Source organism: Harpia harpyja, chromosome 5 (genome assembly GCF_026419915.1).
Source record: "Harpia harpyja isolate bHarHar1 chromosome 5, bHarHar1 primary haplotype, whole genome shotgun sequence".
In the NCBI taxonomy this organism is placed as follows: Eukaryota; Metazoa; Chordata; class Aves; order Accipitriformes; family Accipitridae; genus Harpia; species Harpia harpyja.
The window spans coordinates 59,051,521-59,065,902 of NC_068944.1; the positions used below are offsets into that span (position 1 = coordinate 59,051,521).

At 36.8% G+C, this 14,382-nt stretch overlaps 1 protein-coding gene across 1 annotated transcript in view; it reads right to left on the reverse strand.

The window, feature by feature from the left end:
- Positions 1 to 204: 204 nt before the first annotated feature.
- ANGPT1 (angiopoietin 1) overlaps positions 205 to 14,382 on the reverse strand; it is a 166,654-nt gene continuing 152,476 nt past the window's right edge. The window contains exons 8-9 of the mRNA XM_052788440.1: positions 13,055 to 13,185; positions 205 to 2,656 (exon numbers count right to left, since the gene is read on the reverse strand). Of these exons, the coding sequence (XP_052644400.1) occupies positions 2,496 to 2,656; positions 13,055 to 13,185 (292 nt within the window). The 3' untranslated portion in view covers positions 205 to 2,495. The remainder of the gene's footprint in view (positions 2,657 to 13,054; positions 13,186 to 14,382) is intronic.

The window sequence follows — 14,382 nt, forward strand, 5'->3', positions numbered from 1 at the left end:
TTGTATGATTTGAACTTAAAATGAGAAATATAGTCCCATGATTTTAATCAAAGAAATTGAATAAAAAAATACCAAAATACGGATTTGAAAGGTTAGAAATATTAATTTCTGGAAAAACTATAATTAGACTCCCTTTCTAGGCTTTGTCTAAATTTATTAATATTTCTTACAAAGAGAGATGGTGGCTTGTAAAATGTTGTCATCCTGTCACAGAAAGGTAAACTCAAAGTAAAGCAAATCACAGACTCTGCAATTTTTTAAAACGTTTTATTATAAAGTATAGGAAACCAAATCCACATTTTTTCAAACCCAGATAAATAAACAGTAAATATCATGCTTTTGATTTTAAATGTGTTTTGCATTTTGCAATAGAATTTGCAAAAATGGCATTGCTAACTTGGAGACCTGCAAAAATATATCTTTTGAGAATATGGAGGAAGACAGACCACATATTTTGCACATAAATGAAGACCATTTCAAAAAACTGCTGGAAATTGAGACAAAACAGCTCTGTGAAGAAACTGCTGAGTAAGGAGTAGTCTGGTAACTTATTCAGCAGAAAACAGCAAATTAACCCTTAGGCAAGATTATTTCAAATATATATATAAATATATACAAATACACAAAACCAAAGATCTTCCCACTTAAAACCAAACAAACATCAAATTGTAACAAACCCAGAGAACCCTGTGGAGCCTTGTGATCTTTAAGAAGTGGTGTTTAAAAAAATCCAGGCAGTTTTTTTCTATTCTGTGGAAATAAACAGCTAAAGGAAAAAAAGGAAAAAAAGCAGAAAAAGAAGAAGAAAAAAAAAAAAAGCAGTTGTTACTGTATTACCATCATCCTTTAAAAAGAATCAGATCCTTCTTGTGCCTGATCTCAGGAACAGTTTAATGAATGAAACAAAGCAACAAACAGACAAGCAAAAAACTCCCTACATTCAGATTTTGCATGTCATGTTGGTCCCAATTTAATCAATGAGAATGTTACTTTTGATTTCAGTGGGATCGGGGTAAACTTTTTCCTTTTATATATAGCAGAAATAGAATGACTGCAAACTACTTTCCCAAATGGACTTTTTTCATATAACTAAATCACGAGGGGCTGTAAATGGAAAGAGTAGTCTCTACAACCTCATGGGCTACCCAGCTACTTTGTTGCTTGTTATTATAGGAAGTTTTTCTTTTCCAATAGTTGAATTGTGCATCTTGCCCCACACTTCTGCAGCATTTTAATATAACAAAATTACTTGTTAGCAACCTGTAAGCAGTATTCTAAAGTTCTTTTAATATTTATATCCTTTTGAGGCTTTGCACCCTTTGAGTAGGGTCAGGGCTGCCTGTACAAATTGAATGACCATTACAGGAAATATAAACATGCTATTTACAAGTTCACAATTCTTTATTTTCTATACAGTTCTGATGAGTATTTTTTATAGTTGTAGCCTAAGCATTGTGTAGCACTGGTATGCTTCTGATATTCACAAAAATGTAATAAAAAAGTAAAATAATTAATGATAAATTGCGCACATGCAAGGATACTGTAAAATGAATCCATTGCCTTAAGCTATGCATTTATGTAATTTTTATATACCCTAACAGTTTGCTTTCCTGTGTACTTTTGATGGAAATATTCCATGCAAAATCCCATGTTTTCTTTAGGATAATATTTCACATTCTTTAAACCTTCCATTAATTTTTCTACATGACATTCAGGCTGCCTTTAATGAAAGAAGGGAAAAACCTCAAAACACAGCTACTTTTGTTATCACACTATAAATCCTAGCTCAGGGATTATGCCAATTATCTGATTTACCTCTACAGAGCAACTGAAGAATTTATGCTTATTACCCTTATCATTCTTCATATGTTTGACTCAGTTTATTTATAAGAAACATGTCCTTAAAGGATTTAATGAAAAATAATATTCACAGAAATTATTTGACTCTGGGATTAACATAAATCCATCCACCATTCAAATTCAGTTCATGTAAAAAACCCAATATTTGGAGTGGTCACCTTGAGTGCTTTAAGATGAGTTTTGATAAAGGTGTCTCCGTAATGCTTTTCATGGGTATAATGGTGGCTTTTCACTCATGAATAACATTCTAGTCAATAGAGCATGGTTGATACATTTCAGTGCTTCAAATTCTGATGCTGTTGCCAAATAATCTAGTATGTTTTTGCATCTCTTATTTAAAAAAAAAAAAGGGACATCCACTGACAAACACCAGATTTGAGCAGAATAACCAGATCCAGTTGTTCTTCTCTGGAAAATCATTGCAGCCACCTTTTTCTAAACCACGCCTCCCCAAGTCATCAAAATGCAGACTGTTGGAGCATTTTGCAGGTTATGGAGTGATAATGAAGAGACTTTGCATCATCCCTATATGTTGCTTTCAAGAAGCCCTTCACCTTTTACCTTCAGACTGTGATAGTGGTGCTGCTGAGGGCAGTGTTGTCCTGGTTTGTTCTGGGATCCACCGATGAATGCCTTTAAAAGTCTAAGGGCCGAATCATCATGGTGGTGGAGCGCAAGGAGTAGCTGGGGCCTTTGAAATAATGCCATTTGATGCCGTTGAGCTTTCCGTGGTTTTGCCCAGCTGTGTAGAACATCCCATTGAGATTGGAGGGGCCGCAGGCATCAAACCACCACCCTGAAACCAGTAAGACAACCAATCAAGCTGCAAGTGCACTAAGCATTTTTATTTTGTTTTATAGGTTTAGCTGATTAGCAAATTCTGGTATTCCCAGGCTCATAAATACACCCGGTGTGGTGGTGGGGGAGGTATTTTCATTTTTTGCTCTTTTGTGCCATTCTGTAGCTAGTGGTGCTGGAGAATGCACAGTTGTGTTTAGAGTTGGAAAAGTATTTAAGTCCTAACTCATTCTGGTTTTATATGCAGTATGTGAAGCAAGAACAAGACCAACACAGACAAATAAACTGCTTTCCATGTTTAGACAGTATTATAGTTCACCCATCTCATGTACACCTCAGAAAAACACTATAATTCATAAATATTTTGCATAATTTCACTTGTTTGGTTATTTTGCATATAAACATGATTTAATTTTATTTATTGGTCCTTTTCTGTTGCTTTAACTGTAATTGTTCAATTGCTCAGACAGTTTGCTTTTACTCTCAGGTTAGATGTTCTTAGGAAACATTGGTTATAAGTATGGTGGTGCTGCCCTGTTATAATGATTACAATATTATAGTAATAGATAATCAGTATTCAGAATGGTGTACAAGGAGACAGGTAGACTCTTTCTTTAAGGCTTATGATAAATCTATAATGAAGACTCAGCGAATTAATGGAAGGACTAAGTGAAGAAGACAATTATAACATTGTAGGATGCTGACAGTCAGAATATCTATGTGCATGGATATATGATTTAGATGATTACCTGAGTGTGCATGCATTTAGGTGACAGTATGGTCAACTTCAATCAACATATATTCATTGCATGTACAGTTTGGGCTGGAATAGTGACATTCAATCCTTAATCTTAATATTTTGAATGGGAAAACCTATTAAATCTTGAGCCTCCTAATCTTGATCTTGGAATGTGCCAAATGCTTTTGGGTCAGCAGAGTCAGGAGGGTCCTCGCTCAGATCCATCTGACTTTTCTTCACTTCTCTGCAAAGCCTCTGAGCAAGTTCACACCCAGCACTTAGAAAACTGACAAAAGTGCATTCAATTTTTTTTTTTTTAAGTAGGTTTTAGGCACTATATTTACATGTCTACAGGTAGCAGAAAATTACTAGTTACTTGACTATCATTGACTCCAAAAAGGTATTACAAATGTTACTGATTGATATCAAAGTTAGGCTTAGAAAGTTGCTAACCACCTTTTCCGCTCCCCTACGCTGCCTGCTCTTTCCTAGCAAGATGCGGCTTCCTACTCATTAACCCATTGAATTCTGTGTGCAATTGCATATATTTTATTCTACTGGAAAGACAGGGCAAAAAATGCCTTGCCCGGATGCTTGTGCTTCTAGTTCACTGCTCCAGCAGCTGCAAAGTTCTGAAAAGTGAGGTGACACAGATTTAGAAAAAAACCCAGAACTTTGCTTTCTGAGGGCAAACCAGCAATCTGGCTTATGGAATGGCCCTGTGAACTGTTGTGTTGGCATAACTGAAGGAGTAGTAAACTGAGAAGTTAGGATAAAAAAAGAAGTGTAACAGCTCAGGAACTTTTCAACCTGAGTTTTCTGCCAAAGAAAATGCATGTAGAGCCATACCTCCACCTTTGTGAGTGCTCTGTTAACATTGCACTGAAAATAAACCAGAAATATTTATCAAGTACTTGTAAATATTACTAACAATGACATAGGTTTTGCTCCCGTTTGTATGACTGAGTGCAGAAAATTTGAACTTGCTACAAGTGTAGGTTTGGTTGCAAAGTGTATGCAAAAAAAGTCATATCACCTTTAGACATCTGCAGTGAAGACATGTAGGTATGTCTTTAACCAATGGAGAAAATGGAGTCAGCGGTGAAATACAGTGAGAATCTTCAGATCTATTTTAAATTGTTGCTTTAAGATGAAATTAATCAGTTAACTCTCTTGTCTACATCCCCAAGATCTTTTCTCGTTAAGGTGAATTTTAGATCGCCACAGGAGTCAGAGTTTTAAGGAAAACTCCAAACAACATGAAACTTGGCAACACTGAGATTACAGAACACAAACTGACAAAGATAAACTAGGTGACATGCTGACTCCACTGAAAGTAGTGGGAGTTTTGCTGTATATCTTGATGGGAATAGAATTTTCTCTCCAACACCTTACAGAGTATCTATGTAATGTAACAGAAAGATGCCTAGTTCAGGCTGAGGAAGGCAAAATGAATCCCCAGACTGCAAAGAGCTGATAGTCCCCATGTCAAAAATACATTAACCTCAATGGCTAGGAGCTCTATTTGTTAGAAAGATTTCTTCTGGTTTTTTGTTTTTTTTTTTTCATTGTAAGACCTATAGGCTTTGTGAATCTTTAGCACAGGTCTTATGCATCTTTTCATGTAATATAGGTTGAACTGAGCATTTGCCTTCATGTATGAAGGCAGATAAGATCATAAAGATCAGGTGGCGGCTTTTGCTTTTGGTGGTTGAATGCCACTTTATTTTAAAAAGTTATTTCAGCCTGCACATCACAGCTTTGTAATCTTCCCAGGACCGCCTGCAAACCTTTTTCAAGCACCACCAGTACTGGCAAACTGATCATCTAGTGAGTGGCTACTGAATTCTGCAGGTGCTGCTGTGGACTGAAATGCAGAATTTTAAATTTTCAGTGTGTTTCCCAATCTGACTTCTGGAAATGGAATTAAACTGTGAGACGTTCCTTTTAGACAATTGCACTGCCCTAGTGAATCCTCCAATTTCATCATATTCAGTGGTTAGCCCTTTATCTACCTATTACGAATGTATTGTATGAAGGTACTTTAAACTATGCCTTACTACCACTGATATGATATTGATCGTGATTAGCCTTCAGATCAAGTGCTTACTCTGTCCTTTGTATTCAGATCCATGTAATTCATGTTTCTAGTCTTGTAAAGTAATTTCTTAGATTTTGGATAATACTTAGTGGGCTTTTTTCAGAAGTAACACTTCATAATGAACTCTTGAGGGAAGAATTTATGCCAGATAAATTCTGGCAAACTTCTATTTTGATACAACTGGCCTCCCTTTGATTACAATCTTATACCTAAGGGGGCAATAACAAAAGAAAGAGAAAGCCATACAGCTGATGTTTTACTGTAACCAGAGTATAATCTTGTAGAAACTTAAGACAAAGTTAAACAGAGGAAATCTAATCGTCATTTTTCAAAGCTGGAACACAGATGCAGCTGGGTTCTGTTTATGGTGTTGGGATGAAGACATGGTAAGCTGTGCTAGTTACCATTTCATCTTAAAGGAACAGCAAGAGATGTGTAAATGGCCTTTTCGGGGAGGTTTTCAGCAGTACCCTACAAAATCTATGTTAAAATGGAATGAGTTGAAGAAACACAACATTTTATAAACCTTTTGTGAGGACCTGCTCAAATCTCTCATCATAGATTTCTTCTAAATAAATATTTCTTTCACAATGTGTTTTAATGAGCATCTTTTTTTTTTCTACTATACTGTTCTTGTTAGTGAGACTGTATGAATTTTTTTAAAGATGTTTCCTAATACTACATTACATTGTTGGGTTTACTTTCTCTCTGTCTTTCTTTTTTTAAGTGTTTTTTTTTTCTTTGTATGGTTATTTCTCTCCATTCTCCCCTGCAGACCTCTAAAAGCTCTTCATTCCCCAGAGGGCCTCAGATTATCACAAGACTTCCTGCTGCATGTCTCAACACTAAAATCCACATCAGTGAATGGATGCAAATGTTTTTTCAGATGCCTTGTATATTGGGGGAAAGAGGAATGGAAGCAGTGACTTCCTTGGTGGCTATGAGGGGGTGGGAGAACATAAAATAGAGGTTTCTGAAAGAGATACCTGCAGCACTGCCATTGGAAAAACACCAAATAAAGCAGCTCCAGAGCTGTGAGACAGTCTGACCCAAGAAAGACTCCCAGTAGCTAGACGTTGGCTTATTCCCTGGAGTTCATAGAATTTTCCTCTCATGAAGAATCTTGTTTACTTTTAACTACAAGGTAATGGCTTTCCCAAATAATTATCAAGTCTTCTCTGAATAGCAATAAGATTTTAACCTCAGAGATAACTTTTGGCAATGATTTCCATGGGATATTTGAGTCATGCATGAGAATCATGAAGGGTGGGCATTATGAGAAGTAATAGAAGCAGTATTTTAAAGTGACTAATGAAGTGGTAAAGAGGAGGCTTTCATGAGAAGGTTAAGAGAGTTTTTATTCAGAAACGCAGGTAGTTTCTTCAAGTTATTGTGATCACAAAGTCACTAATTGCTTATTTGAACTGAGGGTGGTTCAGTCTTTTGAGGTTAGCCCACCTCTAATAATTTGCATAGTACAAGCAACACTACCATCTCTGTTTGCTTTAAAAATCCTTAGGTCATAAAGTATATTGTCCAAACAAAAAATAATTTAGATAATACACTGATAGGTTGTTTGAAAGTTCAGCTATACAAATAAACATGAATCTCCACTGTAGACAGCTGCTCTTCTGGAGCAGTTAAAGCATGATCATGCTTTGTGGACTCTTATGCTTTGGCCTTTAATTAGTGTTGCTACTACCTCTGGGAAGTTGTTAAATCTCATGTCAGCTCTTTTCATTAAATAAATGTATTTTAAATGCTTCAGTCTACTTCAGCCACCTATCACCAGATAGTTCAGCTCCACAGACCTGCTTGTATCCTATTGTTGGCTGAATATGAATGTATATTAAGATAATTTCTATAAATTCTTGCAAAAAACTAGCTAATGAAGGAGCATTGCTCAAATGAGTAATGATACTACAAGAAAAAAAACCACAGCCATCTTTTATAATGGTTTCCTAGAAGTCACAAGTATAATTTTTATATGATAGAATCTTCTTTGTCAAAAGCAACATAAAAAAGACTTTTGTATGCCAAAGCTAACAGCTTGCCTTTTTTGGCTTGTTTTATAAATTGTAATTAAGCATGTATGTATGTAAAATTCTTTGTTAATAACCTAGGGCTCATCAGTTCATGAGTGCACTGTAAATCTAGCATGCATTGGGAACTTGCTAATGATGACTCGGGTCTGATGAGATGTTTTTAGCTGCCTTTTACGTACTAAAAGAATAGGTGTCTAAGCCCTGCACATTTGATGGCGGACCTTTTCTTCACACGTCTGTCTGCTCTCCCTCTTGAGTACATTGAATGCCTCCAAATGCAGTAAGATCAATACAATCCATTCAATAAGATCCACAGTATGTTTGAACAGTATATTTATATGGGTTTATGGGATAAATGGATCCTATGAAAAGCCAGTATTTATTTCTAGCCCTCTGGGTTTGTCCATAAAATTTAGTGCATTTGGCAACAAAGCCAATAAGAACAATTTCTAATGCAAAAATATTGAAATAGTCTTCATTGTTCAAAGACATAATTTATTTTATGAAAGATTTCAATGTTTCTGACATTCTGTACTTTAAAGAAGTTAGATGGTGATACTTGGGCTCTGACTTTGCATTCATAATTTCTCAGCTAGAAGACTGGGTGCTGTTTTGGATGACACCTCAAGCGATATGTGGATCCACTGGACAGAGTCCAAAAGACTGAATGTAAGAGGAAAGATTTAGGGTTGTGTAGTCCAGAATTCAAAAGACAGGTTACCAACAGTCTCAAATTCATAAAAAAGCTGCTGAATAAAGTAGCTTTTCAAAGGAATGCAAAGGAATGGTCTATTCTTTCCAGTGAAGGAGGATAGGACAAGATGGAACACACTTAAATTATTATAGCATTATTTGAGTCAACAAGTAAAGATTTCTTACATTAAGTGTAGCCAAACTCAGTAACAGATTATATTATGAGAATGAATCTCTATCACTACAAATCTTGAAGATGAACAGAAAGACAGAAATAAATAAGTAGAGAAGAGTCTGTCTTAGAAAGGGCCTAAATGACCTCTGGAAGTAGTTTCCAGGCCTATGTTATTTTATTCATTAGAGTATTGGATTGACCAGACTATCACTTAGCAATTGGTACTTGACATTCTAAAGCTTAAATCAGAATTTAGCTGTCAGGATATGACATAAAGGCATTAGCTTTTCATATCAACTGGATAACACTGTCTTTTTTATAAGGACCTTTTTATGAGGTTAAAAATAACATGAAACTTGCAGACTGGTGACCATGTTCTGATCTTCTAAATATATCAACAGAATAATTTTTAAGTTAGTCACTTCTTGGTGTTCTCCTAATACTTTATTACTGTTGTCCATACTTAACCCTGATAAACATAGCAATATAGTAATGATATTGTTAAAAGTGCTGAGTAGTCATATGTGTAATGAAATATTTCTAATACTTCTAGCCTAAATCAAATAATATTCCAATCACTTCTTATCTGCATGGTGGTTATATTTTTCTGTAAAAATGTAAGGCAATATAAACGATAGTTCATGAATGGTGTTTTATGAGTATCTTCTTTATGAAAGCAACAATATGCATAAAACTTAAAAATTGATACTTTGCTATGTAAGTAGTTGTATATCCAGGGGTTCAAGTTCGATACTTTTATGTGTGCTGAGGTTGCTACTTTCAAAGTCTTTGTTTCAAACACAGTATAAGAGAAATTGTGGCTTTTTCTAATTGGATAATGTGTGGGCAGATTTCTATATTCAGCCAAGAACTTCCCTCCATAGCATTCTTGTCAGACATTCACAAAATTCACCAGTTGGAGAAAAAAGCAGTGAAACAATAGGCAATGAGTGCACCACTGCTTGGGATTGTCATTGAGCAGTCTCTCACTTAATAGATGACAAATCTATTGAGGATTACTAAATACATGGGAACTGTCTCTGACTCGGGAAGCTCCTGAGATGCAAAAGATACTGGGAAAATACTCAGGGGAAGTATAATTTATTTGCATTGTTCTTGTACCCATACTGAGGCATCTGCTGCTGACTGCTGTCAGAGACAGGAGACTGAGGCTGGATAGACCTCTGCTTCCAGTAGAACAAAAAAAGTTATTTCAATAATCCTGTGCTGTTTCAATACTAGCAAGACATCTATAAAGTCTCCCTGTGACTTTGTCAAACTATTTCAGGGATCAGAAGTTTAGCAATGTTCTCACTTATCACCTGAAGCAAGGTAAATAAATGCCTATGTGAACACCTCAGACTGCAGCCAATGCAAGACAAAATAAATCCCCTTAAGACTCTTTCACTATGGGCCAAGTTACCATAAGTCACTTTCCAGTGACTGAAAACAATTGTACAAACAATTCCTGGGGCTCAGGGGACAGGTGGTATCCTGGTGGGATGCTCTAATTTGGCCTTGTGCCCACAAATCTGATCCAGAGACATTAAGTGCACTTCTATTGGAAATCTGTCTGAAGTGCCTTGGACATCTACTCAGTGCTTCATTCTGGTGACAGTTTGTTATATTTTAAGTGCTGTTTCTTGCAAAAAGCTGTGTATGTACCTCACTGGCATACTCTTCAAAATAATGCTTGAAATGATATGGGGATATAACCTTTTGTTCAGTTTATTGGCCTGAGATATTGTACCAGTTCTTAACAGGTATTTTCATTATATAAAATTTTTTTACTATTTTGACAAATGTTAAGTTTAAATGAAGAATTTATTTGAATAAATATGGTTTGTTTCCCTTTAAAGTAAACCAAGTATGCTTAGTTTAGATTTTCCAAGGCACAAAAAAGCAGCTAAAATATTTAACTACCATATAAAGTTTACAGGGGCTAAGAATCCATCTCGTGAATGTATTTTTTAAGCCATTCCCTAAAATCAATGTTAAGATAGAGTGAGGGAGCACAGCATGGCTCTTGAAAGGACAAGAAACACACACAGACAAAACTCTGTTGATGCTACTGTATTATTCTCCCAGTATTTAATTTCTTATTCTGGGGAAGAGGGAGGAGAGAGAATAATAGTTTTGATATAGACCAAATAAAACTGACAACTAGTAAGACCACAGAGAGAAATGTGTGTTTTCCTTACATTTTTATTTTCAGCCTTGACTATAACCATATCACAGTCTTGAGCTTCAGCTTATCTCAGCCTTTATTCCTGACATAAATACATTCAGTTCACCTCATAGAGATAACAGGCTCACCCAGACTGTCAAGATAGCTAGAAACCTGCCTGTAGATTTCATATCATTCATCATTAAAGAACTCTCTGTGATGTTGCCAAAACTAACAGAGTCTGGTATCTTTTGGAAAAAAAAGAGGTTTTCCAAAACCTTTTATCATTGCTACTTTTCTTAATTAGTCTTTGTCTGTGGTACAAAACTGAAATCTACTCACTAAACAAATGTTTTGGTATTTAATTCAATTTCTGATATTTCTCAAGGGATGAGAAAGTCATTTCAAGCAGCAAAGCATAACAGTGTTTGAGGAGAACTCTAGCATGGATAAAGTCTTTCTGTTCTTGAAGAGCTACAAATTACTCAATACTGTACAGCCTATCTCCAAAAGACTAGTACTCAGAGTCTAATCCAAAAGACTAGACTCATCTATCTCCAAAGGCTAGCTGCATCTCCTTTTAGTCTGCAGTGATTTGTTCTATTTGTGGTTTCCTCAGCCTTTGGTAATTCTCACCCTTCCTCCTTATTCCTTTCATTTGCTACCAGTATATTCCAATATGCGGTTTTCCTGTTGATTTACAGGACTGTTGCAGCAAAATATATGTGAACCTGGTGGAATGGTTGTTCAACAGCAGCTGACCTTAGCGGGGCATTGACCTGCCATAGAAGTCAGGGCAGAAAAATAAACAAAACCCTCAGCTCCCAGAATTAGCTGTCTGGGAGCAGAGGTATTTCCAGGCAGCTGAGATACATGAATGAGTCTGCACTCCAGCACAGACACAACTCACATTTAGAAGCTTCTCACTAGACTCTGGTCTGCCCTGGAAGTAAGACACTTTAATTTAGCATGGTCTCTAAAGGGAAAGGTCAACAGTTTTAATTAAAATAAACTGTTGACTTCTTACCCATTGTCTGTCTCCAGAACTACCTGGTTAGCTTCTTTTTTTATAGAAATGGAAAGGTAGTGTCTGATCGCCTGTCTATTGGAAAAAGTTTCCCATGCTGACCTTTAATAAGATATCACTATAGGAAGTCAGGAAAGTTTGAGAAATTGGCTTCTTAAAGACTCTCCCAACTGGGTCATTTCCAATCAGCAAAAGGAAATGAGGATCTGGGTTGTGCATTTGATATAAATTCCCAGTGATGGGAACCCATCTTCTGTTAGCAGATGATAGCTTTAGAGGCTCACATATGCTTGAATATGGCCTGAGCTGGATTCAGTCAGGGTGCCAGTAACCACAAATAATATCAGTTTTAACAGTGTGATCCAAAATGCTGAATAACTTATATGCTATAGGATTTTTTCCAGAAAAGTTAGAAATCACTGAGGCAGAGTCTCTGAAGAAGATCAGGTGTGAAGATAAGGGCCTTTCTTGGTCATACAGTCAATGAACCAGAGAATTCCAATTTAAGCTTTCTGCTTTAATGTGGTGTCCTAGAGATAAAAATGAGTTTGCCCATACAGGGACTAGGAAAAAGCATCATTTGCCAGAGAAAGTTCTCACTCTTGTGCAGAGCTTTACATGTCTGTATGGGGAGATAACCTCAGCTATTCCTCCTCTGCACTGGAGGCAAAAAATATCAGTCATATACACTATACTTGCTGGCAGTCAGATTGACTCGGTGCTTTGAACTGTCCCAGTATAACTTCTCTGTGCTCTCCCCTACCTCGACTCTTCTTTCTTTCTTTCTGCAGCTCGACTTAGCTCACTAAGGATACTGTTTTAAATCTTCTAGAATGGCTAAGTGCCATAATTTGAACAGGGGGTTGCAGGTCTAATCTTTCACAGGTGAGTGAATTAGCCATTACATTAATTATGTTTATATGTATATATGTATAATGCTCACATAAGACAGAAAGTTGAACCATTATAGTTATTTCAATAACAGAATCATACCCCTAAGTGAAACAGATAATATATTGCAAGTCCAGATTCTGATTGTTTTTAAACTTTACCTTCTATTGTCTATTTCCCTGCATTTTCTCTCTTCTTTTTTCTGGCTGATTCTCCCACTTCTTACAAAGTTCTTTTCCCCTTCATCTCTTAGCTTCTTCTCTCTTACTTTGCCTTTCTTGACTCAATAATAGCACTAACTTATGCTTTCCCTTTTGACATTGTTGCAACAGCTTCAGTGTAGAAGTATACTGACTGCACCTCCTTTCCCTGCTGATAGGAATCTTGAGGTATTGGCACTACCACAATACATATACAGAAAAGAGTTGGAGTAATAATAATAAAAGGAATTTTCACACAGTACTTACACATCCATGAATGCAACTTCATCCATGGTTGCTTTAGTAAAGCAGAGTAGATTCCTATTAATGTACCACATATTTTCAGAGTTGTACTCACCTCCAGTCAACATGAGAGCACATTTACACATGCAGTTGTCATTGTCAGCATCTTTTGTACTGAATTCAGCACCATGTAAGATCAGGCTACTCTGTTTTCCAGCTGTTCCACTATGACCTTTTAAATAAAGCCTGAAACAGTAAGAGAAAATAATCAGTGTCACCAAAAAGAAAAATAAAAGATCCAGATCTCTTTTCATATCAGGTTTGCCTTGTATGAAGTTCGCTCAGAAAATTCAGAAATGTCTTGTGTTTTGGCTCAATTTCTTTGTTGTTTCAGGTTTAAAATGGGGACATTCAGGGTTTTCTGATATATCTGTAGTAGCACTTTGTCCCTGCTCCAGAGCAGAACAGAGCACAAGGAATCTGCACTGGAATATGTAACAAAGTGGAGGGAGTCAGAGGAAGAAAAGAGAATGAGGAGAGATGCCCAGAGATCTGGAATACATTGACAGAATAATTGAGTATTTGAGTAGCTGGTCTCTTTACTGTGGCACAGAAACAGCACTCCCAGTTAACAGCAGCCATGTTATTAATCCCTCAGCTCGAAAGAGGATTTCAGCAGTTTCAGAATTTTTAATTCCACCAGTTACAGCACAAGCCAGCAACCCAGTTCTGCCAAAGCTGTCTCTGAGTGATGAATGGAGAATAACTTAGAGTTCAAGCCACAAAAGTCTTCATGATTTGCAATGCTAAATATCCCTTTTCTTAAGGATCTTTGTCAGCTAGTTGAAACCACAACCATGAGCTAGGAGCCTGAGCCCAGCTCCAGCCAATAACAGAGCATTTGTGGTGCTCAGTGCCATAATGCCCAAAGCCAAGCATGCCAGCTGCAGGGATGCTGAATGGAGTACCTTTGTCCCAGCAAGGAAACACTGGGGACCTGGGCATGTCTGATCTGAGTTCACAATTGCAGGGACATGCAGAAGAAAATGCTGAAGAGAGAAGAGAAGAGAAGAGAAGAGAAGAGAAGAGAAGAGAAGAGAAGAGAAGAGAAGAGAAGAGAAGAGAAGAGAAGAGAAGAGAAGAGAAGAGAAGAGAAGAGAAGAGAAGAGAAGAGAAGAGAAGAGAAGAGAAGAGAAGAGAAGAGGAGAAGAGAAGGTTGCACACGATGTTTTCCCTTGCCTCTGCTTAAGCATCTCTGTGAGACAGTCATCACTGTGAGATGGATGCTCACAGCAAAAACTACTTCCGGTACACAGCTACCTACCTCAGACATCTGACTAGTACATTTTTGGTTTTTTCATAAAACATTGCTGGAAGAGGAAGGTATCCTTTGCCATAATAGCTTCATATGCAGGAAGGAGGAGACAGGATCTCAGTGTCTAC